This window comes from Cygnus atratus, chromosome 15 (genome assembly GCF_013377495.2).
Source record: "Cygnus atratus isolate AKBS03 ecotype Queensland, Australia chromosome 15, CAtr_DNAZoo_HiC_assembly, whole genome shotgun sequence".
Taxonomy (NCBI): Eukaryota; Metazoa; Chordata; class Aves; order Anseriformes; family Anatidae; genus Cygnus; species Cygnus atratus.
This window is the reverse complement of record NC_066376.1, coordinates 4,960,335-4,988,290: the sequence shown is the minus strand read 5'-3', so window position 1 is coordinate 4,988,290 and position 27,956 is coordinate 4,960,335. Positions and strand designations below refer to the sequence as shown.

Below are 27,956 nucleotides of genomic sequence, written 5' to 3'. Positions count from 1 at the left end.
CTTCTCACGGTTTCTCTGTTTCCCAGGTGGGTTGGGAGAAGAGGTGAAATGGTCTCAGTTCGACTCAGCAAAGCTGAGGCTTGTCTGCCTGCAAAGCCAAACGATGTCAAAGGCCATTGGCCTGAAAAAAAAAAAAAAGTTACAGTTCTGGCTTTATATCAGGTATTTAGGGACAAATATGCCTCACTTAACCTCCCTTACCACCAAGTTTTGGGAATATATAAGGACAGCGAGCTATTTTGCTGTACCGGTAGGTATATCAGTTAAAAGAAGCACATATTTGCACCACCTTGTCCTAACAGGACTGCTTGCTAGCTGCTCTACTTTCCCAAGACAGATACATCATTTACACTGGAAACCAAAGCACTTTAAAAGGTAAACTAATGCACACAGCCCTCCTCCTTCAGATACTCTTCCACCCTGCTCACAGATAGGATTCCTCCCAGACCTTGAGTCCTGCACGGGCGTTCATTCATTCATTAATTCTTCTCAAGTGCATTTTGAGATTGATTTTACAAGAGAGTTCCCAGAGCTCTTATGGAGGTTCTGCCTATGCTGATGTCATGGTTATATATAAAGAAGGAATCCCACTAAAGTGGTTTATAACGTGCTCTGGCAGGACAGCGTAGACAAAGCTAAATCCTATTAAGCTACTTAAGTTGCTTTCCCCTTCTAAAGTCATATGTCAGATGCTGGCCCTACACGTAGCAGCCAACCAACATCAAACCAGCTTATCAAAAGTCACACTGAAAACACCAAATCAAGAAAGAATTCAGACACCACACACATGAGGACGAGAAACTGGGGCAGTGTGCTGCTCCAGTAACCTCCTGGGATCCCAGGGAGCGGAGAAGGCTGGTGATTAGCTTTTCATTACAATTAGACTGTAACCCGCCTGCACACCACTGGACTTTATTAGTTAAAGATAAAATAAGAAGGACTTTCTTTACATATTTCTCTTGCCATGAGACAATACATTTCAGAAGGATTATATGGAAAGTATATGAATGGAAAGAATATTTTATAAACAGAGATCACACTAATGAGGGCTGGGGGATAACTGGAAAACAGAAGCACCACTCAGCCTCAACCGAGCACCCCAGGGAGCAGGGGAAAGCAGCACTCATAGCTGTCTGGTCTCCTTTCTCAGGAACTTGAAAACAGGCGCCACAGAGTCCTGAAAGATTAATTCCCATAAATGTTAAATGTGCACATTTACAGCTCCAGTTTTACAGCATTCACTCCACTAAGTCCACATGTCACTGCTACAAGATTTCAGAGAGAAACCTCAATTTCACAGGTCCCTTAAAGTGATAGAAAATAATAGGCTGGAAGAGACCTCTGGAGGTCACTGTAGTCCAACCTGCTGCTAAAAGTAGGGCTAATTTCATAGTTAGATGAGGCTGCTCTGAGCCATGTCCAGGCAAGTTTCAAGTGTCTCGAGGGCTAGAGTTTCCAAAGCTTCCCTCAGACCCTGCTCCAGCACTACGGAAAAAAATATTCATGAGCAATTACACCCAGGTGCTGCTTCCCGTTGTAACTTATGGTTAGAGCTCCCCATCCTTTTGCTGTGCACCTTGGAGAACCACCTGACGCTGTCTTCTCCAAGCTCCTGCATCAGGTAGGGGAAGGCTGTTCATGGATCCAGATCCTCCTTGCCTTCTCCTCTCCACGCTGAAGGGGCCAAGGGGAAGGTCAGGCTCTCACCAGCTCCGTGACCTTCCTTCAGGCACGCTGCAGTCGGTCGGCATCCCTCCTGCACTGGGGCCCCAAACGGTTATGCAGCCATACAGCACGCACTCTGGCACGCATAATTGGTGGAGAGCCTGTGCATGCAAAGTGGCTGGTGACCCCATTTTAGGGCTATTTTCAGCTTGTTTAGCAAGCCAGGCAAAGCACAAGCCTTCGTGGCCCAGGTTTGCCTCCAGCTGCATGACCTACCCTACCTGACATGGTCACGAAGCACCAGGAGGTGACAGCTCAGCCCCCACGCGCTGCAAGGCGCAGGCAGGCGCTCCGTGGGCGTGATAAACGCAGCAAGTTCAATCCGAGACCGAACAAGAGACTCAACAGCGTGAACGTTATTCATCAAAACAACAAAACGAGGCAGCGGAGGGGGGTGGAAAGCAGAGGAGAGGCAGAGGGAAAGGGAAAAATAAGCCACGATGGAGCAGTCGCACGCTTCAGACCGAAACCAAGGCACTGCAGGAGCTATTTGGTGAGCCGGACCGCGCGGATGCTCGTGGTTACCATTGGCTGCCGCCCGCCAGAGCTGCACAGCAACGAGCCCGAGGTAGGAGGCTGCCAGCACGCATGAGAGCTCCCTGCTCAACCGCTCCTCTGCAGGCCCACAGCAAGGCGTGACGAGCACCGCGATCGCTTGGGCTCTGCGCCTCGCCGCCCGATCGATCGCGCTCCCCCAGCTGAGGTCAAGCAGGGAGAGGCAGCCCGAGCAGGCAGGACCTGGGGACACGGATCACGGGGCCAACGCAGGGCGGCTGCTCCGGGTTATTTCTACAAAGCCAAGGTGGGACAAGCTCACGTTCTGCCTCGCTCCGTGGTTCTGGTTGTCCCCGGCGAGCAGGAAGAAGGTACTGCAGACACGGGGACGGGATGGAGGGGATGGGTAAGATGCGTGCAGTTGTGCTCGTGTCTGACAGTCAGAGAAGTGCTGGCACCCAGAAGGCATTAGTGCTCCTCAGAAGCAGCACCGCACAGCATCGGCGCTGCTCTTGTAGATGTTTCACTCCATTAACTTAGGAAAGCGAGGGAGAAAACGGTCACAACAGGGAACTCTATTGCCTTGGCTTTTCTGCAAAAAGGGCTCTAACTCCAAGGCCCAAGACCACACCGACATTTACAAAAAAATAAAAATCAATGCTTCTCGCAGAAGGACAAGCAGGAGAGAGTACAGAAGCTGGCATCATGTGGAAAAGTAATTGATGCAGCCATTGGGCTTACCACCGCCACAGCCACAAAGCAGATCGTGAAATACAATACAGATGCGGAGGAGGAAAACGAGTTCTAGCTCCTGAGTGTGACAGCTCACTGCGGGTGAGCTTGCTACAGCTTTCCTCTAGCACAACTGCCTAAACAAAACCAACATTAGATGTGAGCAAATAGAAATTAACCTCTTGGTAAGACAAAAAAGAAAAAAAAGTGCAGCAATTGGACAAAAAACTCAAAGATGAGGCAAACGGCTTGCAGGCTCTTGCACAACCAGCTGTGGAGAGAGGTCTGTAATTCCTTCAGCCCAGTCCCCAAACCACCACGTCCCAGAAGCACGCGGAGAGGGTTAAAGCCACGTGGACACCCTGCCCTACTCTGCCTCCCTTCCCAGCATGGGCAGGAGGAGCTCAGCTCCTCTTCCGATCAGCCGCTGCCAGGCAGGTCAGGTCCACCTCTGCAGCAGCCTCTGCTCACCCTGTGAAGCTCTCAGCTTGGAGAGAGGAAGAACGGGAGGAAGACCACCAAAATTTGAACAGCAAAACCAATAGCCTAACTTCTACTACTTTTGAAAGAAAGCAAACCAAAGGTCTCTGTCCTTACATTCCCAAGGCAGCCACTGAAAACAAAACCAAAGATCACAGCAAGGTCTTCGGGCAGCACACTGAACCTATGGAGAGCGTTACAGGTTAATGATTATACTGCAGAGGCCCATATTAGTCATCTGATCTTAGATCCCAGGTAGGCTACAAGCGTACAGCTGGGGAAGAAAGGACTTTGGGACAGGGAGAAGGTGTTTTAGAACAACAGATGTTTTTTTTTCAGTAGTCTGGCTGCTACAAACCTCAGGAGTCCCTGAGATGCACCACTGTCACCACTAGAGAAGGAAAAAAGCTCCAGGAAATACATCGCCTTCCCCACACACGTTCTCGACAGCGAGAAATGGCAGATACTGCCAGCACACCTAGTACAAAAGCATTTTTGAAGTTTTTACGGACTAAGGGTACAAATTCACATGAAAAAATCTGTCACTTCTTTTGTTAATTCCCCCCAAGGTAAATACAACAGAAGTAGGTGGGGAAACATTTGATAAGCAGACAGCTGAAGATTGGATTTCTTCATTATTCAGAGCAGTATCCAGAATGGTTTGTAGTCATTTACATGAGCACAGTTCTCAGGCTTGGAAATTACTGTTATTTCCGCATCAGCTTGCTTTTACCCCTACAGAAAAAAGAGGTAGGGAGCATAATTTCAATGAGTGGGATCTCCCCAGTGCTGACTACTTGCCACATTAACAGCCGCAGCTGTGTGTAAGCGTGTCAGAGATTATTCTGACCTTTCTCCAGCATCACTGCTGGACATGTACCACCAGCCGACAGACAAGAACACCAGCGAGAGTGGGTTGTGACGATTCAGTGCAGTGCTGTCGGCTTGCCCTCCTGCAGTCCCTGCACACCGCTGGTGCGGTCCCCTGGCTGTAGGCAATGCCACTCTTTCACCAAAACAGAGCCAGCAAAAACTGGAGTAGGAGGCACAGCTGCTTCTAAAAGCTTATCATTTACTCCATCCTGGGTAAAAGAGAGAAAAAGATACCAAGGTTTTCCTTCATTTTTCTCTCCTCTTACAAAAGGCTATAAAATCCCCACATCCTCAAATGAAAGCCTGACCGATATCCACTACACAAATATCGAGATGTGTTATTTAAGCAAGCTACCCAGAGGTCACTATCTGTCTAATCTGACCTGCTAGAGCAACGAAGCACAGCAAACGCAACTCCACCCTAACAAGCAAGTCTATTTTTGCTGCTCTGCTTGAGGATCAAAGCTTTTCCCATGGTCCCAGGGACTAAGACCACAAAAAAACCCTCCACTTTCAGGACAGGCTCAAGCAAACACCAAGTTCAGGAAACAGCACCATGCAAACCATGTGTTAGACTAGCCATGCTGATGGCACAACAGCAAGAACGTCACATTAAAAACCTAAAACTAAACCAAGGAATCCTCATATCCATAAGCGAACTTAAAAGCACTGTCCTCTGGGACACTAGAGAATTTTCCCTCAAAAGACTTCTCACCTCACTGACAGTCGTGGTGCTTTTCATAATCTTGTCCACAAATTCAATCAAGCTCCGGATAAAATCTAATCAAGTCGGACAAGCTGCCTCATAAGGGCTGTCTTTTCAAGTCCTTTAACAGGAGGCCCGCTCAAAACCAGCCTCTGATGTCCCAGGACTCAGGCAGCTTTATTTCATGTAGCTCATTGCTGTAGGCACCAAAGACCCTCTTAGCTCCCCAGGCTATTTTAATACTCGCTCCGGTGGAGCATTTGATCTCTAGACAAGTTAGGCTTAGCCTCCTCTCCTTGTTGCTCATATCCCTAGTGATCTCTCCAGGCACAATGGCTCTCCTAGGTGTAGGAAGAAGCTGCTACCCAAGGAATCCCATTAACATAACGATTCCTCGAGCTCAAATTTCCCTCTGGAAAACATAACCCACCCCTGAGGACTATTGCTAGCCTGAAGTTACTGATCATCCCAAAGTAAACAGCAAACGCCCATAGACTGACAATATAAAGCATTTACATTTAGGAAGGGCTCACCATTCATGTTTAAGACACGTTTAACACTTCTGTCTGTCCTTCAGAAGCAGAAGTTTCCTCCTTCAGAGGAAGAATTTACTTCCACAATGATAAATAAGGGGGAAAAGCCCATTTAGATTTCACTTCACACTACAGCGTTTACCTTGTGATCTTTAAGATGATTCAAACTCAAATACTGACCTGGATGCTGATATTGTAAAAACAAACTATTCAAGGAGTTTGGGCTTCTAAAGTTAAAGTTTCGTCCATGGACCCCGAAAATAACAGCATAACTTTTAAATACCATGGGGCAAAACAGGGTGACTGAGTTTAAAGCACATCCGGCTGTATCCCATGCATTGGCTGGCGTATGACTCCCATCCACCAAGCATGCAGGTATCTCCGTTCAGACCAACAGCTCTGACGGAGAGTCGAGGCACACCTCTCTATGAAAGTGTGTGTGTGTGTGTTTCCGTATTAGTCACAAGTTTTACTAGAACTAAAAGCTTACAAGGAGAGCACCACGTCTTCCCAGCATCGAACCTGCATAGACAGCAAGACAGCAAACGCTCCCACTAGCCGAATTCCCGGCATTTCCAAAGTAGTTATTTCCAAACTACTGAACAGATAAACAGAACTAGCAAGTTTCCTGCTACCAAGCCACTCCCCATCTTCCTCTTGTTCAGCATGTGTAGCTCAGCTCGTTTCCGATTTTAATTTCGGCAGGAAGAGCTGTTTCAACCAGAGCACAGAAATAAGATGCCCAGAACCCCAGACTCGCTGGCTCTGCTCCGCATTAAAAAAACATTCAAAAAAGGTTACTGATTAAAGGAAGGGTGCCGTTATCTGCAACGTGCCAAACATTTGAAAGGATGTCCCCTCCCAGACACTTCAGTGTATGAAGAGTTCAGTTCCTTTCCTAATAAAAGTAAAATCTTCATAAAACAAAAGAAACTGTTTGTTGTTTTGACTGTGTACCCAGCCAGCTTCCAAATAAAATATTCCTGCCATGTCTCCACTCCAGGTTGGTCCCTGGCGAGCATCTCCAATACTTTACATATCAATATTTCTTTCTGGAAACTCGGCTCTAGGGAGAATGAAGAAGTGAAGAAGCTCAAGCATATTTATCAGGCTTGACAGTTTCTCTCTGTATGCAGCACTGGAAAACAATTTCACTGATAAATGGACGGGCTGTAACTAGTCACACAGCCCTGTATCTTGCTTTCAACCTCATTACTCTTTAAAAGAGGTGCAACTTAGCAAAGGGCTTCAAAACGCAGCCTTGCAGCAGAGAAACTCGCGGGGAAGGTGGGGACGGCAGCTACATCACACAGCTGAACTCCGCAGATCTAGTGAAGATAGTCATTTGTATTACTGCCTGGGCAGCTGTAGCATGCTATTACACCACCACCTCAGACTTTGGTGTCAACAGAACACGGCTCTGTGCGATTTCATGTGTCATTCCTGAAGCTGCAATACGCTTTGTTGGTAAGGAGGTGTGCACACGCCGATGGCAGCATCAAATCACAATCAAGTCACACACAATCCACTGCTGTAGAAAGGGAAAGAAATCAAAAATCAATCATGTGCTCAAATGGCAGCCAGAACAGCTCGAGGTTGTTAAAGTAATGGAGAGTATGGTCTTCAGTGAGTAAGAAGGAAAGAAGAAGCTTGGAAGAGGATGTGTTGGTTCACTTAACAGCAATATCCCCCTGCTCAGTTACAATTCTGCAGCCATAGAATAACCAGAAATAAAATGTTATCACAAACCTCTTGTCACTAGCGGTATAGTGGTTTGTTCTATCAACAACCAAGCCCCACATTGTTTCTGCCTCCAAACCAGAAAGAAGCCATAAAGAGCAGGAAACAGCTAATCTATAAGCCAAAGCCGGAAGCATGTCTTTTTTTTCCCCATGACGGTTTAAAGGGGAAAAAAACCTAAAAGGACTATGGTTTAGAAAAAGCTATAGGGTCACATGAAGACAGAAGTCAGCCAAGAACTTTTTATTTGGCTCCTGATTATGCTTATTGCTTCGACACCCCAAAAGAGAGACTGAACGCCCAGCTTTGTGCGTGCAGAACCTTTCCACCCACACCTTACCCCCAATTCTCTGAGTGATGAAGCACTATGGTACACAGGCACTTCGCTCCTGCCTCTGGTTTATCTGCTTCGCAGGTGTGTTTTCATGGTGACAGACCAAAGCTATGTATCACACAACAGAACACTAAAACACCGGGGGTTTGCTTGCAAAAGGGATATAGTCCCTCATTTCAACCCATGTCCAGACCCAGCCTTCTGTGTGGGTGCATGGTGAGCCAGAGCAGGGTTACAATAACCAAACGACAAGAAGAAAACTGTGTTTTACACCTGGATCAGGTGCTCAGTCCAGTTCCGCGGCCAGCTGCTCAGACACCCTGGCCTCAAGTTTGCAGACAGCCTTGGTTAGCATCAGGGCTAGTTATAGGGTAACTTCCCCCAGACCTGCCTCTGCGCGGGTGTTGAAACCTGTTCTCAGCCAGGTCAGTTCCTTGATTTAATCACTGAGCAACTGCAGGGTGCAAAGCGTGCCTGCCACCGTCCTGGGCGTGCCCTTCTGCCTTCCCTTTGCTGGGGACTGCGTAACCATGACCTCAGAAGCCACAAGCTTCCACTTCAAACAGCAATGATTAAAGGGTCTGAAGCTGCACGCTTTGTTTGGGATGGGAGAGTCACACAAGTTTTAGGATTCCAAATGCTGAATTTTGTGCAGAGCACTTCCACGGAGAAAGCTAATACGGAGACTTGGAGCACACAGCTGCAGATAATGGCAGAGAACACGAGCCAGACCCTTGTGCCCCACAAACCGCACCCTCCAGTAAGCTCTGCGCAGCTCTGCAGCCTGTGTCCTCCTACACAGCATTCACCTCAACGCTCTATGCACGTCTCTGCTGACTTATTCACCCTTTGTTTGACTTGTAATTTCAACGACAAATAATTCGGTACGTACAACATTTTGACTTCCGTGTAGTTTAGGAACCGCCAGCACCAGCACGCTCCATGCTTGTTTTTTGCGGCACAGAGACCTGCGCACAGCACAATGCCTCTGCTTGTTACACGAGCATGATTTACAGCACCCATTTCGGAATCAGTCATCGCCTGCTTCTTAGAAGCAGGATGTTTAAAAAAAAAAAAAAAAAAAAAAAGGTCTGATGCATCACGGGGAAATAGAGTCACTCTTCAGACATTCAGAGAGTAAGTGCAAACCGTGCAGCAGAATTGAGACTGGGTGTAACTACGGTATCTCCTGGATTTTGAGTGTAAAACCAGGCAAAACTAAAGTCAATTTGTTTGTGCTGACTTCTACAAGTTAAAGGCAACTTTATTGTCGTTAAAAAAAAATAAAAAAAACAAGCTTTTGTAAAGAAAATGGCAACAATAAACTTTCTCTTGGACCCTCTGAGCATACCTACGCTCCTGAACAATGAGTAGAAAACAAACCACACCACGCACACGGAATTTGAGAACACCTTTGTTTTCTGGGTTATTAGAAAGAACAGTTTTCCAAAATCTAGCACAAAGGAGGAAGCATTTTGTAATGCTGTACAGTTCCCAGAACAAAGTGCGGCCTCTTCTAGCACCAACCCCAGCCTGTGTGCGCTGCAGGCTCGGACACCAGAAAATCCTCCTGCAATTTACAGATGCAAGAGAGGATGTGGTGACACTTCAGGCAGCCAAAACTTTCCTATTAAGTCAGGGATTGAAAAATGTGCAAGGCAGCAGAATTCTAAGTCACTCTGTCATAATTTCAGCAGGAAACACTCCGCGCGTATCGGCACTGCTTCAAACCGCCCCTGCTATGCTAATCCACTAACCCGCGAGCGCTGAAGCGCCTTTGACAGAGAGGGCCATTGTCAAAAACGAAGTCCTTCAGCGTTTGTTTGCACAGCAGCTACATCTGGGGAAGAAATCAGCGCAAAGCACTCTGCTGAGAGGTAGGTGCTATTTGGGTCAGTTTTAGAGGAAGAAATACAAACGCCGCATGCCCTGCTGAAGCTTTAGCTGCTTGGAGCTTTGTCGATCCAACGTCTTCTGCATGTGCCACCGTGCCCCGTGCCTCCACGCTGACAGGGCCACGGGTGTTACTGTCACACCTCAGCACCTGCTGGTAGCCAGGTGGGCACGCTGTCATCCTGATGCGCCTTCATCTGTCAGCACTGCTCCTGTAGGATCATTCAACGCATGATCTGCATACTGCTACTGATGCAGAGGTGCACGCCAATGCACATCTGGAAGTAAAAGCCATCCCCAGCGGCTCAAAGCAAAGCTTGTGCCTTTTTAAAGGCGCTGACTGCAAATTGTTTCTCCACTTGTGATCAACTTATCCTTTGTAGTTATTCACGTTGCATTTCATTGGGAAATTTAAGCTTCTTTGGACACTTGCTTTCGAGACAGGCAGCTTCCCCCATCTCTCCAGAACGGCTGCTCATCTCACCGCTGCAAGTTTTGCATTTTGAAAGCATCGCATCCTCCCACCAACACAGTCTCACCAAAGTCAGCAGCTCTGACCTTGAAAATGTGAAACATACTGAAGCTCTCCTTCAGATAGCAGCACCAACACTACTCATTGCGGACAAAATTATAAAGAAATAGAAGGAAGTACATTTGCTTTCATGTCCTAACTTGACTGAGACTTCCCCCCTCGCAGCATAATCCTGAGCTATTTTTTTTGTTTTGTTCTGTCTCTAGCTGAGTATACCATTAAGTCATATTTCCTTGCCTTCCCAACGCTACCTTTAGATTTATAACCAGCCTTCAAGATGAATTCTTTCTATACGTAAAGAACCAGATCAAGCCATAAGCACTAGAGCCAAAGAGCTTGACATGTCAAGACCAAGGTGTTGCACTGTCACCCAACGAGCCTCCAGGGAAAGGTTCCTTCACCCAAAATAGCCCCTGTGAGGGCTCCCCCAGCACAGCACCCACACGCAGGGCTCAGCAGTGCCAGCTGAACAGCCAGGTGGCAGCGCTCCCCCCATGCCAGGTCCCCATCACCCAGGGGAGAGGTCACACGAGGGACTTGAACTTCTGACCACAACCCGGGCTCTTTTCCTTGATGCTCTTCATAACTAATGACTGGCAGCGAGGTGACATTTCGGATCACAGTGTCTTTCAGAAGGAAAACTCAAGGGCACGCACTCTTTGCACTGCTGCTTTGTTTTTAAGCTCACACCTGAAGTTAGAAATACAGCCTCCTGAAATTAAAAGCAGAAACATGAGGAAGGATGCAGAAAAAAAAAATCCCTTTCAGGTATTGCACAGCAGCCAGCTGCCTCGTCCATTGACTATTACACAACCACATACTGCAGCAGTGCAAAGCAACACAAAGTCAGGATAGATCCCTGGCCTCACAGCTCGTGGAAAGGACTAATCCAGCCTCCCGTACAACATCCAGGCCACAGCCTTTTGGCAACAAAGCAGTGGGCGATTCCTGCTATGGACCATCCTTGTGGTTCCCCTGACTTTGGCTTGGCTAGCCTTCCAACACACACCTCATGCCGCTTCAATGATTTCAGTATGTTGTCTCTAACACTGGCCACTTCCACTTAAAACAAACAAAAAATATTTTAAAAATAGCTTTTAGTGCTGCTACCCTATCAGCATTCTGAATTTATAGGTTCCCCAGTGCTGAGCACAAAAATACATTATATCAGCTTTTCTGGCTGTTGTTGTTTCTGAAATGTGTTTTCATCAGATCTGCACCAGGAATTGGGGCTTGGTTCCTTATTTGCTGTCTGCCAGCCATTTCCTCTCTTGTTTATTTTTAACTTGGTGTCTTCCAGTTCACTGCTGCACCTGGATGGACTTTTGGCCAGCTATCTTCTGACTGATGAATCACTTTCCTTAGCTTCATAAAACCCTTCGGTGTTTTACCTACATTTCTCTCCATAGTTTACCTCCCATTTGAAAAGAGCTCTTCTGAAGCACCAGGTATCCTTACCTGTGAAGATCAGAAATTTGCCTATTTGGGACTTTATCACAACGTGGGATTCACCAACTTGTTCACAAAAATCCCCCAGGCTATTCAGGGGCTCTGGCACGCAGCATGCCACAGAAGGGAGCCAGGTGCATCTTTGTGCAGATGGATAGCTCTGTACCCATTTTTAAGCTAGGTTACGCCAGACATTCAGCTTGCGCTTCAAATATCTCATACTTAAGATCCATACTTCCCTACACACAGTTCTTCTTTCTGCTCTTCATAGACAGGTATTTTACGCCAAATCCGTGAACTGTGGACCAGTCAAAATACAGTTATTGAAGATTCTCTGAAGCTAAAAAGATGACAGTCATGGCCTCCTGAGCCCTCTCACCTCTTCCCTGTCAACACCTGTGATCACGATTGCGTGCCACAAAGTTAGATCAGCTCACTAAAAACACCGGCATCAAGAAAAATAGTTTGGGCAGCAACACACAGCTAGATCTGCTCAGACCGACTGCATCAGATTAGTGGGGAACATTATCCGACTCCCATGCTATGAAGGAAACTGGATCTTTGACAAGAGACTTTTCAAAGCCCTAACGGGCTGGCAGCAGTTGCCTGGAATCCTTCACCCTTTCAGCAGGTGTTAAAGCTTCTGGGAAAGAGCCAAGCAGCACTTTTGACTTTCTGAGGCAATCGAACCATTCGTTACATCACCCAAACACTGCAAGAAGTGAGAGCAAATCTCTAGAAAGTTTTGAGCAGCTCCGATATAAGATTCCCTGAAGCAACAAAACAAATACCTGCAAGGACTTTTGCATCTTCATGGAGCTTTTTATTGAATGCAAGCAAGTGGCGCATAAACTGCAAACAAAATAGACTGGGGCATCTGCTCAGACACTCTGACAAAGCATTTGGTAACTTCTCACTTAACTCCATGCAGCATAAAACCCACCACGGTACCTCTGGCAATAACCATGTCCAAGTAAAGTAGTTCCCTTTCCCCTTAAAGGTCTACAGAAAGACCCCACAAGACACCATTAGCCTTCACTGCAGGAGGAGCTAAGAGGGAAGCTTTTGGTTTTGCTGGTTCTTCCCATCAGCTTCAACAATAAAATTGCCAACTCATGTTCTTACTAAATGGAGAAGTAAGCTGAGTGTGTTTTGAGAAAGCATTTTAATTTGCCTCTCTGGATAGAACTGGTGGAAATAATGCAGCCAGTGTTTTGTAACACACCAACCTTACCCTGTCCAGATTGGTGGGCCTAGGGTGCTCTTGACAGGGGAGCAGAAAGAAGGAAGGCATGAAAAGAAAAGAGCTGGCTCGAACGTGTCCCTGGTGCCTTCAAGGTTTTAATCACATCAGCTGAGAAAAGGCAGTCTGCAAATTTGCGCCTTGAGATCAGTGACTAGCCCTGCGTGGGGTTTACCTGCTAACCCCACCGGTTCACCTTCTTAAGACCTTGGCACGTCAGCTCAAGGACACGGCTCATGCCACACACGTGTGCCCCCTCCCTGCATGCACGTCCTGCGCCCACCCCTCCTCGCTCCACGTCAGCATGGATACTTACACGAGGGGACACTTCCTTCCTAAATTCCTTGTGCCCTCCATCCTTACCGGGCTCCGTAATCCTGCTTACGGCAGGCTGGTTGCTATGGAAGTGATTAAACTGTCACAAGATTATACCTGAAGGTGGAACACATGCAAGTGAAGGAACCCAAGCAGTTTATTCCATACACTTACAAACACGATGCAATCCCCACATAGCGACTAGGAGCTTTAACAGTAGCTCCCAGAAGTAAATCTGGGCCATGAGGAATGCCTTCACATCAGGTCTTCGTTTAGCTTTCTCCCAATAACCAGATGTTTCATTTGCACGTCACTGTCACTCACTAATTTCAGTGAGTGCCCCACAGTTGAACAGTACAGCCTCAGCCACTTTCCCAGGACTCAAACCCCTTTGTACTCAGAATGCTATCTCCTTAGTCCTGAGATCACAGTGAAAGAAAGAAGTGACCAGACCCTATAAGCAAGCTCCGCATCTTTAACCACCCTTTTGTTGATTACTGTCTTTTACAGAGCAAGGACTCAGAGCAGGAGAGAGACAGCCAGCCTCAGATCTGACACGCTTAGTGAAACGCATGACTAACCCAGACCAAGCCAGCAGGGCAGGATGGGGAACGTGCCTTGAACGCGTAACTCCACTGGGGGCCCTATTTGCCAGGGCACAAGGAGAGGGGGTTATCTGGGTGCTGGCTGGAAGCTAACTACATGACGGCTAGGAGTGCAGCACGAGCAGCCCAAAGACCCCATTCCTTGCAAGCTGCTGGGAATCAAATTTTCCTGCCTACAAAGACACCACTCAATGGGGCTGGAGGAGCTTAGATCTTTAAAGACAGGGCTGTACAGGGAGCAAGCACCCTGAATACAGCATCGATGCTTATACCCAGCAGCTAGCACTGTTCTCCAGCTGCTGGTACTTGTGTGTCTGAATGCTTGTAGGCTCACAGCACGGCTTCAGCCATCAGGGCACTCACCTAGACCAGGCAATCCATAACCCATTTCAGAAACACTGCAGGAGAACCCGAAGACCCATCTCATCATCCAAAACACGGCTGCACCAAGACAAGAACCTTACAGCAGGGTAGTTAATGTGTTGACTAAAAGAAGATAGTCAAATAATAGTAAATAGCTTGCAGGTAATGTCAAAGGTTGGGCCATTTAATACTTTCTTACTGCAACATCAGAGCAATGTTGCAGTTTCATTTCATGTGTGTCAGGTTCTAACAGGAAAAAAAATATTCCATGCTGAGAATAAAGCTGAAGATTAATTACACTGTCATTTGCAGAAGCTCTAATGCCCTCAGCCCTTTTGCAGTTAGCTTAAGTTCATCACACATGGGAGGCTGGCTCTGCATTGACCAAGGCCTGAGGGAAGCTGCACAAAATGCTCAGGATTGGTTTTCCCAGAAGCGACCGGTGACTTGTCAGAAGGCAACAGCAAGTCAAAGGCTGGCAGAGAACAGCCCCAGCACTGAAAGTCTTGCAGGACTAGTTTTAACATCAGAGCTGTGGATACACGTTTGTGGATAGGAAGTAATGAACTACGTTGAACTAAACCGTCAGTGGTTTCGGTCTGAAGGCACAGCTGTGAGAAAGAAAGCTCAGCACTCACTAAATCAGACATCCAGCAGCAAATTTCACTTTGGAAAGGAAAAGAAACACAGACATGCTTGGTTTGAACTTGAACATAGTTCTGTGTTCAAGGATTAGCTTCGAAACTGTTTCTTTCTTAGGAACCTGTAATTTATTGCATCAAGTAATCAAGATTACTCTTAGCAAAGCCAGCACAAACCAACCAAACGTAATAATTAAATGCTGAAAGTCCTGCCCATGGGTTATACCTGCAGAACTACATTTCACCTGCTGGATACGCCACTGCTGTGGTACAAGGGGCACACCTCCTCCCAGCCTAAAGCTTTGCTGACAGCAGCAGAAGAGGATTCAGATCTAGCCACCAATCTTAGATCTGTAGTCGCCCTCAGCACTGGGAACACATTAGGAGGTGGGTCAATCACAGGCAGAAGACACAACAGCTAGCAAATAGCTATTAAACGTATTCAGGGACAGTAATAAGCAGCATTCTCACAGATCAACGTTTGCTTAAGGAAAGAAAAAAATTAACAGCAACAAAATACAGTAGCAGCCAACTGAATTTTGAAAGATGCCAACAAAATCCACACAAACACCAAAAAGGATGGAAGGACACTGGAGCGAGACATGCATGTGACCCAGCAAGCACCTGCTTTCGTAGGAATGTCAGGCTTAAGACAGAAGTACAGGGACAGGAAGAATTAACGCTGCAGTGGGGATTAGGGTAAAGAGATCCCCATACCTTGCTTCTCAGCGTCACAGGCTAGGAGAGGAGGCAAGTTCACAGCCTGTCCCTTCCTCCTTCTCCCAGAACCTCCACACCACCTGAGGCTACAGCTAAGCTGCACTAATAAAAACAGCAGAGCTAGAGTAAACTGTCCAGCCTTGTTATTTACACCTCAGCAGAACGCCCCCAGCACTACTGACACTCACGCTGCCTCTCCAGGAGCTGCCTGCTAACACAGCACCGGCAGCACGGCCTTGAGTACCGCCCGGCCACGTGGAGCATTTCCTCAACAAGGACTGGGCATATTTTATACTCATCACCTTTAGTTTACCCTTTAATATTAAAGCGTTTATAATGCTTGGGGAGAGCCGGTGTTTGAAATGATTTGAACTTGCAGCAGGTCAAGCTGAAAAGGCTGACGAAGGCCCCGCGGTGACCAGGAGAGCCGCTGACAAGTCGGTGAGCACAGGGAGCCTGCCCCAGAACACGGTCTGAGGGCAACCAAGGATTCTGCCAGGTTTTCACCCATTTATATTTACTCAAAGGCTATTTTAACCTCACAAATTTGTTGCTTCCACTACTTTGTCTACCGAAGATCTGCTGTGTGACCTGTAAGAGCTGTACCACACACACACGGCCAACGCTCAGTGAGCCCGAGGGTGAGGCCCTGTCCCGCCAAGCTCCACGCGCTGCTCGGCCTCGTACCCCGACAGGGGCAGGACAGCAGGACAAGCAAAAAACCCACGTCACATTTTGAAATTGCAAAAGGTACACAGAAAGTGTGATGCAGCATTTTTAAAACAGCCTGCTCATCAAAAACAAAGACTTCTGTTTAGCTACAGGAGAAGTGTCAAGCAAATCGTTCCGTCCTCACTGGATGTGCCGTGTGTGCTTTCCTCTACATCCAGACAAAAACAGACCCAAAACACAGATGATCCGTTTTTTCCTGCCACCTACTGTAATTGAAGCAGTTTCCCTCTTAAGAGAACATGAACATTAATACTTGTCACTCCGAACAGGAGTACCTCTCATCTAGTCCTATGCAATAACTGCCACCTACTGAAGTCCAAGGCGTTCAGTCTAACCTTACTTAACTTCAAATCCTAAAAAAAAAAAAAGAATCCTATCTTTTTAGCTGTCCCTGTCTACGCACAGTGACAGCCAGCTATCTCTATCCCCAGCCTTGTGCTAGGTCTGTGCCTTTCAGCATTGCTTGCACTTGACAGCCTGTCAGTCCAAAGCTAAAGGGAGATCGTGTTTGCAGGGTCTGCCATTGCACTCGCAGTGATCCTAACAACATGTACTGTTGGAACAGGGTAGAAATAACAAGTCCTTCTCTGAAGTCCTGTTAGCCTCACCTCCTGTTCTCCTTCTCTTAAAAAAAAAAAAAAAAGCGCACAAGTATTACAAAAATACCAGAAGTAACAAAAACTTCTCCAATAAGACCCTAGTCACGTGTTGCTGGGGTCACTCACACAGCTTAGTTCTGGAAGTTACCTTCCTTCTTCTTTTTAAAAAGAAGAAGAGATGACAAAATAATGGACGTTTACTATCGTTTTTTTCCCCCAGAAGACCCGAAAAAAAGTACCTGGTGCTTTTTGTTGTAGAACACTCAGCCGTTCCCTGGCTTCCAAACAGCAAGAGGAGCACTGTTTGCAAAGCCAGCAACTGTGAGTTACGTTCTTATTGCAAAAGTCCGACTCCAAAAAGGAGCTAGAGTTTTAAGAAATGTTTGCATTGGTTTTGATTTGATTCCCCCTCCTGTCGTTGCTTCAAATTTACCTGGTTGCACTCCCCAGGAAATATACACTCTGCTCAGCACCATGAGGCACGATTTGGCCAGGTCAGCCACCAAGCACTCCCAGCCATCTCCCCTATCACTACACCCATCCATGGTCCCTACTGAAAACCATACCAAGAGCTCACCCAGTACACATTGACCAAAAATGCACAGCGCCTGCAATTGATGTAGCATAGCTTGTTGCAACTGCAAACGTTCCTAGGCTCTGGTAATTACAAGCCCACGGCTAGGTGTCTGATTAAAGAAGGAACGAATTAATGAGTTTTACCAAAGGCTTTCAAGCCAACATTATAATTTTCACCCTTAATCAGCAGCAAGACACTCAAAGAACAAGAGCAGAAGGGGGAAAAGCCCGACCCCGGCTGGCGCTTCCCCACCACATCCCACTCCAGCACGTTGCTGCCATTCAGATGCCAGCAGCCAGAGCCAACCCAGCAGGAAAACACCCGGGCCTTTTGGACAGCTGAATGCAAAAACGCTTCCTGAAGCGGTCACGAAGCACACACCAGCCTCTGAATGCAGAGGAGCAGCCAGATCCTGCACAAGAGACCGCGGAGCACCGACTCTGCCGCTCCCATTCATCCCGGCCCCAGCCCCCCCGGCCCTAACAATTGCAGTTCAGTCCCAGGCTCCCAAGGAGGCAGAAATTGAAAACACGTTTCCATTGAAGCACAGCTTGAATTTCATGAATTCCATTACTCTCAACTTTCTCAGCATTTCCTGGAGTGAATACTGTAAAACAAGGGAGGGGAGGTGGGGGCTACACGAGACAGCGGCCCCATTCCACCCCTCTGCCTGCGCCCCGAGAGCACAGAGGCGCTTCCAGGAAGGCAGCAACACAGGGGCTGTTCCTAAAATTAAGGAAATAAGTACAGGACAACTCATCACAAGCATAGAGGGAAGAAGGCATTACAAGTTCAGCAATGAGACAGGAAGCACCTCCTTAGCAGAATGAAGAAATCCCAGCAGCTGCAGCCTGTGTCCAAACTACCCCAGGTCATCAGCTGTGGCCGAGCCCCACAGGAACTCAAGAGATCTGCTGCACTGTAGGGATTTTACCCCAAGGAAAGAGCACGAAGTACGGTGCGGTCACGCTCTGCCCGCTACGTTACTCAGAAATCTGCCATTCAACACCAAAGCAATTATAATTATCAGAGAAAGCAGACAGCAGCAAGCAATGGGTCATTTTTGTTTCACACGTACAGTTATAACCCAACCAACTTTGGGATTATTCAAGTTTACTAATTAACACCCTATGGACAATTTTGCTGCCATTACCAATATTTGTAACAGGCTCCCTCTTCCTCTCCCCTAGCTTGGACCTTATCTGAAGGGGCATTACATCATCTGCCACACTGAGTCCTCTTGTAACAGACACTATTATGCGAGTGAAGTGCCTCCATTTGGATTTTGGAGTTATTTTGAATTTCAGCGTTGAATAGGAGGCTTGTTTAAATTCTCCGCATGAACAGCGGCGCTTTATAGGCTGAAAAGGGTGCCCGTGCACAGGCACCAACTCTGGCATAACAACACATCTGAATGTGTTACACGTTTGTGAAACATCCATTCCCCACATTCCAGGTTCGCTTTCTCCAGGAATAAGCCTGGCATTGTTAGCACTGATTAGCAGTATCTTTCATCCCTAACTTCACACGGCAAAGCATTTTCATGGCGATACACGTGGGGCACCATTCTGAGGCGCATCAGCCAGAAAAAGCCTTTCGCACGACCCAAGGAGATCGGAGATCGCAACCTGAGGGTGCAGCTCCAGTTAGAGGGAAGGGGGCAAGGGGGGCAGCTCCGTCTCCCGGCTGGCTTCAATGCTGCTCTTCCTATTGACAAAAAAAGGCATTTACTTGTTCAAATGATAACTAGAAGTCTGGCCCCCATTACACCTGCTAAAGCTAACAACCTGATAATCACACAAAAGCAAGTTATTCTAAATGTTACCAGCATCTCCAAGTGCTTAGAGAAAGGCATCAATACAAGTTATGGTGACTGAGTTACACCAACTGTTGTGTCCATTCATCGCAGGCTAGCTTTTTTTTTTCCCCCCCTTTTGGCAAGGGAATAGCACACAAATGACTACTTTACAAGAGCATGTACATTTGTGGCTTACCAAATCCTAACGCTCACAATTATGGGATCAGACTGAAAAACTACAAGAGGCTCGTTACTCAGAAATCTAAAGAAAAAAAAAAAGAGACAAATTTGAAATTAAAGACTTCGCAGCATTAAAGTGTGCTGAGTTCTGCTCCTTCCCCGTTTATCCAATAAAAAAGGAAAAGGCACCAGCATGACACTGCCCTTGCTATGACCATTCACGAGATAGCTGCAGACCCCTTCACCGTGCAGCAAAGGTTATTGCTAGTTTGGGGATAAATGCAACCAACTCCTTGTTTTTCCACTACTGTAATACAATGAATTATCTCAGCTGCTCCCTGAAGAGTAGAAAAAGGCAAGATTTCTAACAGAGATGACTTTTTTCTTTTTTTAGACTGTCATCCAAGTGTGTCCCCAGAACTGAAAGTCTTGCGTGACCTTGATCTTCCTCGACGTTAGTTCACCTGTCTTGTTAATCATCGTCTTCCAAAACAAAGAACTAGTAGGATGACATACTAGAAAGTGCAGACAGCCTTGCTGAGAGGGAAGCAGGGTTATTGGTTTTTGTTTAATTATTTGAGACAACTCTCCAGCATGTCAATATGTCCCTGAGTATTTTGAGTCCTATTCAAGTCTCAAAAGCGGGAATTAGTTTAGAAAGTTCAGTCCAGAAGGCAATCCTGATATATTCCAAAGTTACTCGAGTGCTGTCTGAATTTCAGAGCAAAGAAATTCCCAGACATCACGTCCCTTCCCCCAGCTATGGGAACTACATTCAGCTGAAAACAAGCCAAGTTCTCCTACCCACTCAAGGGGAATGGGAAATCTCAACGTAACCGGTAGAAAGCTTACTACTAAAAGAGAAAACAGAAACCAGAGAAGTGACAGCCATCAAGAGCTTAGCTACGAATGAGGTGACAGCCCTCCACGTCCCAGAAACTGAGAGTGAGCACCATCTTACTCAGTGCTTGCTCATAGAAGAATGACTTCAGGAGAAGCGTTGACCAACGTGGCTTAAGTCTTCAGGGCTCTGATCAGAGGTACAGAGGTGTCCTGCAGGAGATTCACAAAGAGCTGACCACACGTGCTCTGCCACGACACCGTCTTACCGTATCAACACCCAAAGCATAGAGCGTCGATTCTGGGTTTCACCCTTTCCACCAGCATGTGTGCAGGTGGGTGGGAACTGCAGGGAAAGAGGTGTAAATCTAGCCTTGTCCTGAAGAAAAAGGCAGAAAAGAGGGGGAAAGATATGCCGGGGATTTGAGGATGCCTGTCCCTCCAAATGTCTAAAAGTCGCTATGTCAAGAAACCTGACGTGACAAAGGCCCCAAATCTTTTGAGTTTCATTCTCAACAGACAGATTTTTGTTTACGTGTTCAAAAATAAATCTAATCCCAAAATACAAGCAAGACAGATCTCAAGAAGAGTTGTGCACAGCTCCCTTAGCCCACATTCAAAGCCTTGGGATTAAGTCAGAGGAAAGCACCTGACTTCCCACCCTTAGTTGCCAGAGTCATGCCCAATGAGATATATTCTGGGCGAGAACTTCTCACTTTCTCTAATAATGAAAAATAAGAAGCAATAAACTCCGCACCAATGTCTGCTTGAAGCACTGCTCATTTTATCGGATGAACATTTAAACAAAGGCTTTTTGTTAACTTGAAAAGCATGGATTCTCCTCCCTCAAAAAGGTATTAAGAATCAATGAAAAAAAGGGAAAGATGAAGCAAGACAACTGATTTTGCTTGGTCCTTTTCTCCAGAACACCAGTGAGCAGGCTTTGTAGCTAGATACCAAGATGAGCTTCCTAAGCAGCCATATCATTCTGGTGGCAAACAACGTCAGAGAACCTCATCTACATTTTCAGTTCCTGTTTACACTCCTTTTCCAAAGCAAAAGCAAAACCCAAGGTTCTTGAACCTCTGCTGCTAACCAATAAGCACCTGCGTGCATACAGGTAAGTGCAATACATTGGCAGCACTCAAAGGAGGTGGATGCATCCCCCAAGACTTACTTTGGTAGTGCTTAAAACCCAATCAGGAGATGTAGCTGCTGTACTCTTGTAGAAAAAGAGAGGATTTTCAAGAGGACAGCTGGTTTCAGCAGAAGCACCACGATGCCAGTGGCTGTCCACCACCTGGTTCTATTCCAAGCCACATGCAGGCCTGGTAAAAGCATCTTCTCTGCACAGGATTAATACCTTTAGGATTGTACCCAAAGTGAGCGTAGTTCATGTCTTTGCACACTCGCATCTCCTTCCCCTGCAATGCATTTCACGTTTCTCCAAGTCACTTTCTACCCCTCTGTGCGTACTTTGGTTTGCTAAAACCATCCGTTCAGAGCAGTTGCTCTTCTGACTAGAGTACAGTAACATACAGCCAGGGTTTCCAGAAACTGTCAGCTCTCAGGAGACCATCTGAAATGTAGCAGCACAGCACAGGTCAGCAAAAAAAAGTAAGGCTGCAGACAGAAAGCTGGCAGAGGTTGACTTTTTTCTTGTCTGTATACCACATGCTGCTGCACGACTCGATAGATGGTATACAGAAACCCTTCTATGTCTTGCTTTGGTAAATCAACCATCAAAAATTGTCTTAGTTGTACATTTTTTGGTTATTCATTACGCTGCAGTTCCCCAGTAGATGATCTTCCAGATCAAACAGAGCAGCGGATTTGGGCTCCAGCACCGATTTGCTGATGCGAGGTATTATTACATAGTTACTTGTGCAACCAAGACTGATGAGAAAAGGGAAGCGGGGATTTACCATCAGTTCTTAAAAACCTAAAAGCAACTTCAATTTAATTAGAAAACGCTGGATTCTACTAACCAGGGTCACCTAACCTTTCTGGAAATACGAACAAACTAATGCTACAGCAGGAGAGCTGATCAGGCCTTGGAAGTGGTCCATCTGTTCTTGAAAGAAAGCTTCAGTCTAACCCCCTTTAAGAAAGGCACATTACCCCCTGACTTCGAGCCAACGAGACAAGAACACGTCATCCAACTTGACTAATACACATGTTTCCAATTTACAGAAAGACTCTTGGTTTCAAAATTGAAATAAGACGCCAGTACAGTAGAGGAAGTTCTAAAACAATCTCTCTAATCCAAGTTTTTTGGCAGTTTAGGCCTCATCATGTTTCTCCAGCCAAGAAACACTTCCAAAGACGACATTAGCTGTTATGTGCAGGGAAACAGCCTCGCAGCGCCAGCAAGTACCTGACAGAATTAATTCTACGCTGAACCTTTGCCTACAGGTTCAAACACACATGCCTCGGATTAGAGCCTGCAAGCCAAAAAAAAAGGAAGCATCGTTGGGCTTACACAGCACCTTTCACTGCTGGATTCCCCTTGGCACACATATATTAGGAGAAAAACAGTATTACAACACAAAAGCGCTGACAGATGTATGAAAAGAAACTCCTGGGTGACAACACTAGAGAGACCATCTCAAAACCAAGGACCAGAGCATACCCCTCTTCTTATCTCTGCTTCCTTTAGTGTGGCTCTGCATCTTAATTGGTAGGAATCAATCAGCTCGTCTTTTTTTCCCCAGCACATACAGTTGCCATTGCACCTACTGTCTGTGCATTTGCAGTTTTAGCAGAAAAAGCACTGGTGTGATACAAGGGAAGAATTTCAAAGATGTGCTGGAGCATTTTGCTTTATTCTAGCCCGTTTCACACAACCCGTGTTTACACAGATTCAAGTCAACTTTGCCATTTTGCAGCAATTAAAAAAAAAAAAAGCAGAAATTCAAGTCAAGGTACTCCGTAGCTTAGCTTTTTGCAGCCTCTTTTCATCTTCACTGTTTAATACACTTCTCAGCACCCAGCGAGACTTAAGAGCTAACAATGAAGTGTTTTAGGTTCCTTTTCTGTTGGTACCAAAGACACCCTGTCTCAATCAGATATCCCATTACCTATTGTTGTACCGTATTAAAAAGCTATTCAGCTTTTCTACTTCTTTCCAGCCCATGACCTCCACGCTACCTCAAGGCTCTTAACCAACTCTACCCTCAGAATTGAAGTGAATTCAGTGCCACGCAACTAAATAAATCACAAGTAGAAGAATTTATTCCACTAAGTAGATTAAGTGAGTGACGCCAGCAGTCTCAGGACCATCTTAACTTTCCAATTCAGTTAATCAGAAAGTGGACAATAGCGTTGCGATCATCATTATCTGTTCAGCAGCAAAAGGCACAGAAACCAGAACTGGTATTACCATCATGCTGTCAGGAGGAACACAGGCTTTGCTCCATTTTTACATTCCCTTTACTCCAGAGTTTGTGACTCACTACACAATGAAAAGGCTTTGCAGAGCACTGCAGTATGACTCAGATGAGAATACAGCCAGAACAAAACTGTTCATATCGAGATATCTTCAGTCCCAATGATTCATGGAAAGATGGGGCAAAGAACTGGTCTGATAAGATCCTCTACAGGGATGACTCCATGGAGCATGTCCTTAAGTAGAACGTGGAAACCAGGACTTGGAGGCAGTTCTGAATGGACTTGCCGGTACGCCAGCCCCTGGAGAAGAGCGATCACAACCCCAGCTCAGGCTAGGCTGAAGCTTCCTTCTCCCCAGAATGAAACAGTGAGCTGTACTGACGTCTGCAGACTGTCGTGACTGAAGCGGAGCATCTGAAGGACATGCACATACATTTTTAAACAATCTAGTCCTGATGGGAGGATCTGTTCTGCTCCTTCACACTTGCACACGGTGTTCTAGCCTAATGCAACATGATACGCGGCGGGAGAAGATAAGTAAATAATACCAGGAGAGAGAGCATTTCGGAGACTGACTCAGGTGAAGAAGGTACGTGGCCAAAGCCTGCAGCTGCACTGATCTCAGCCCTTGGCACAGCATCACCCCAGGCATATCTTAAGCTCTCAGACAAAAGGAGGAAGCCCCCAATGCACACAGTCAGTGGGGCAAAGCAGTACAACTGGCTGTTAGATCTACATCCTTACAGATGCGCCCCACCATCCAGGGTCCCAGAAGACGCAACAAAGACCTGGACTTGAAAGGCAGGCACTATGTGCTTATCTGAGAGCTACACGTGCTCCAGAGAGGTTTCAGGGGACAATGGCTTGTCTGCTGCTTCAGTGGAATGGAGACTTGCGCATTACAGTAATCCTCAATAGGTAGAGGTGGAAAGGCTGTTATACCAGCAGGCTCCTCACCTGCAGGAGCACGTGGCACTTCAACAAGTGACATTACAGCAATCAAATCCAAGCCGTTGTATCTCGCATTTTATTTTTCACGTTTTATTCTCTTTTCCAGAGAACCGGTGAAGAATCAGAAGGCACATGTTGCTTCCTTCCTCATAACAAATCAGAGCGAGAACGGACGCTGTGCCCTACTGTCTGCCTCTTTATGACAACAGCCTAACTATCCTATGTCTTGAAGTCATGGAAACTTGAAGGTATTTTCACTTTAGGAAAGGCAATCCTTCCTTACTGCAGCTAGGGACGCTCTGTCCTTTCCCATTCCCATACACCCCCGGCTAGCATCCCCCATTGACCTCAAATCCAGCGTGCAGTTTAACAGTTTATACTACAGAACGAGGGCATCAACCACGAATGGAACAGAAAACAAATACATGCACAATTTGTGCCACCTCAGGAGACTTCCAAAGGAAAGAACAATAAACAGGATTTAAATCAAAAAATTGACTGTTATTTTCAGGACTTTATATAATTTTGGCTCCTAAACATGAAATGTGCCTAAAGAAACAGGGAGACTGTGCCAGCATAGGCTGCAAACACAGCAAGAGCTGCAAATTCATAACAAAGCTAATGGAAAAAGCTAGAATTCAGAACAATTTAAAGCATGAGAGAACATCTAGCATTACAGTTCCCACTCCTGGAATAAGTTTCACTGCATTAGAATTAATCTATGTGGCTACAAACTCCAGGGCCAACTTGCAGAGCCACAGCAGCTTCGTTATATAACCAACAACACAGATAACACCGCCTGCATTACTGGAGCCTATTTGCTATCCCTCACCGACACTGAAATCAGTAAAGCTGCTATTCAAATCACTCTCTTGAAGACAGGCGCTTCAGTAATCCAGACGGTCGGTTTGGGATTTGATAAGACATTTTCTTTCGAGCTGATGTTAAGACTTAAGAGGCCATCCACTGCTGTGCGAGAAGTCCTTAATGTCATCATGGAAGGGGAAGCAAACACAGAGGAGGGGAGCAGCAGAAGCCTGAATGTGATTACAGTAGAAAGATTACCTGAGATATGCACACAACCCCAGATTGCTGTGAGAAACCTTTTTAAGCAATTTGAGTGAAAACCGGTGCATCGGCTGTCCATTCAAAGGTCAGCTAGCGCTCACTTCGTGACAATACGCTCCCAGGAACATCCTTCCATGAACTCTGAACTTCTGCTCTTCAGCATCTCGTATCCCCTGTTGAAAAGGCAGCTACCCTCTGAGGTCATGGAAATCCAGCTAAGCTGCTGTGCTGTGTTACATCTGTGTGTGGCCATCTTGAACTCTGCTAAGCCATGGGAACTAAAGCAAATTAATACATTGAAGCCCCAAATACTTGAGTTGGGTCAAAAGTCTGTCTTGTTTATTGGTTTAAAGAGGCTTCTTAGCATCTACCCATAGCTCTTCAAACACCTCCCTCACATTTTGCTCTAGCTTCAGCCCACAGAACTGTTCTTCTCTTTACAACAAGAAGCCAAAGCATACTGCTTTGTACAGTATTGCCAACCCCTTATACTTCTGGGATGAACAAGAGCTGTTTAGCCACCCCAGCCTTTCCCCTGGCGTGTGCAGCAGGAGGCTGCACGCATAGGACACTGCAAGCGTGTTCCAAAAAGCAAAATGGTGTTCCCAAACCCAGAGCCCATGGCAAAGCGAGGCAGCAGAGCCACTGCAGCTCTGCTCCAAGACGACAGCAGAGCACACAGCTGTTGGAGCAAACAGATTCCCTCCGTAATCATTTTAATTACGTGGCTAACCAACCAAACACGGCACACAGCACAAAAAAAAAAAAAAGAAGAGAAAAATAAAAGCAGCAGCACCCAAGCGCTCTACGAGCATCGCGCCGTGCACTGGATCTTCCCGTGGCTCTCCCCCTTCCAGGCAGCTGCTTTCCACCGGGCCCCCACCCGGGCCAGGGCTGCCTGCGGGGCTCCCCTGCCTCCCCTTTCGGCTCGTTTTTACCTCTCCCAGAGGAATTTGGGCTCCGAGCAAGGCCGGCAGGAGCTGCCCCGACCCGGCGGGGTGAAGGGGAAGCAGCCCCCAGGCGCGCAGCCCGCAGCCCACCGCCAGCACGGCGCCCCCTCCTTCCTCCTCCTGGCCCCCCAACACCCCCAGCCCCCCGAGGGGACCCTCACCTGCTGGTACTCGGCGTCGTGCGGGCGAAAATCGGCGGAGGTGAGCTCCCAGCGCAGGCTGAGGTGCGGCAGGCGGTGCAGCAGGCTCACCCACCAGGGCGGCGAGTAGCTGACGCCCGCCATGCCTCGCCTCGCCTCAGCCTCAGCCTCCCCTCACCGACCTCTCGTCACCCCGACCCGCCGGCCATGGAGCCCCTCTCTTCACCCGCTCCCCGCCGGCCGGCGGCCCCTCATGGCCGGCTCCGGGCTCGCTCCCTCTTTGTTCGCCGAGGAGGCTCCGCCGCCTCCGCGCCTGGCGCCGCCCGCCCGCTCCCATTGGCACCGCCGCGCTCCGCCCCGTTCCCGGCCCAGGACCCCCCCCAAAACGCCCCCAAAACGCCGAGGCCGGGAGCTCCAAGGCCGGCTGAGGAAAGGGGGAGCCCCCCCAGCAGCGCTCAGGGAAGCCCGGCTCTGCCCGCAGCCCCTCACGGAGCCCCCGGACCCCGGAGGCCTGGGGGGCGCTGAGGGGAGCGCGGGGCCCCCGCTGCTCGCTTCACGTGTTTGTGCTTTTCCCCCCAAATCAGGGCAAGTTTTTTTGAGGTACAGACGTGGCTAAAAGCTCTTCGCGACAGTTCCAAACGTGCCCAATCCACGCAGCCATTAGGCACTCAGCCTCTCTTAATTTTCACCCTTCTCTCTTCAGACAAAGGCTTGGCCTCTTCCAGCCCCTGACCCAAAGCCAATTATGTTGCTTCATTAGCTTCCATGGGATGTGGAGGTAGCAGTGGGGCTGGATGACCACATAAATCAGCCATGAATTCAACACCCAGGTATGTAAGCGATAACAGTCGCTTCCTGCACAACACAACAGAGTCGTGCACAACGCAACAGAGCCGACGTGCTCTCCCCAGAGCCCTTTAGACATTATGGCTTTCCCAAGGACTACACACCAACCAGACGAGAAAGTATTTTCATATATTTTCCGAACAGAACAAAACTATTTGCAGTATTAAAGTTAAAAAAATACGTGCACACCCTCTTGGGGGGAGGTGTTGGGAACTAGTAAGTAAATAAACACTCTGGATAACCTGAGGAGAGCTTTGTAAAACAACAAAAAAATAACAGTAAGCAGCAGCAATCACAAATTCATTCGCTTTGTTACAAAGATTGCATTGTTCCTATTATGACCGAAAGGTATAAAAATATTTGTTTTCTTTTAAAAGGAAATGATCCAGTATTTTCATTCTTGCTGTAAGTACGTGCTGTAGTCCAGCTCTCTCCATACGGTTATATGAACCGCATTCTCCCCGTCACAGCTCTGAGGCAGCGCACTTCACCTGCTGATTTGAAAA

The 27,956-nt window shown here is 47.2% G+C and overlaps 1 protein-coding gene across 7 annotated transcripts in view; it reads right to left on the bottom strand.

Annotated features, from left to right (window-relative positions):
* Positions 1-26,938, bottom strand: part of TTYH3 (tweety family member 3) — a 79,433-nt gene extending 52,495 nt beyond the window's left edge. For 3 of the 7 annotated variants that reach the window (XM_035549027.2, XM_035549024.2, XM_050713840.1), the window contains exon 1: positions 26,626-26,912. In XM_035549027.2, the coding sequence (XP_035404920.1) occupies positions 26,626-26,748 (123 nt within the window). In that variant the 5' untranslated portion in view covers positions 26,749-26,912. Of the gene's footprint in view, positions 1-26,625 lie in introns of all 7 variants that reach the window. The other 4 variants (XM_035549025.2, XM_035549022.2, XM_035549023.2 and 1 more) reach the window with 4 other exon arrangements.
* Positions 26,939-27,956: the final 1,018 nt, after the last annotated feature.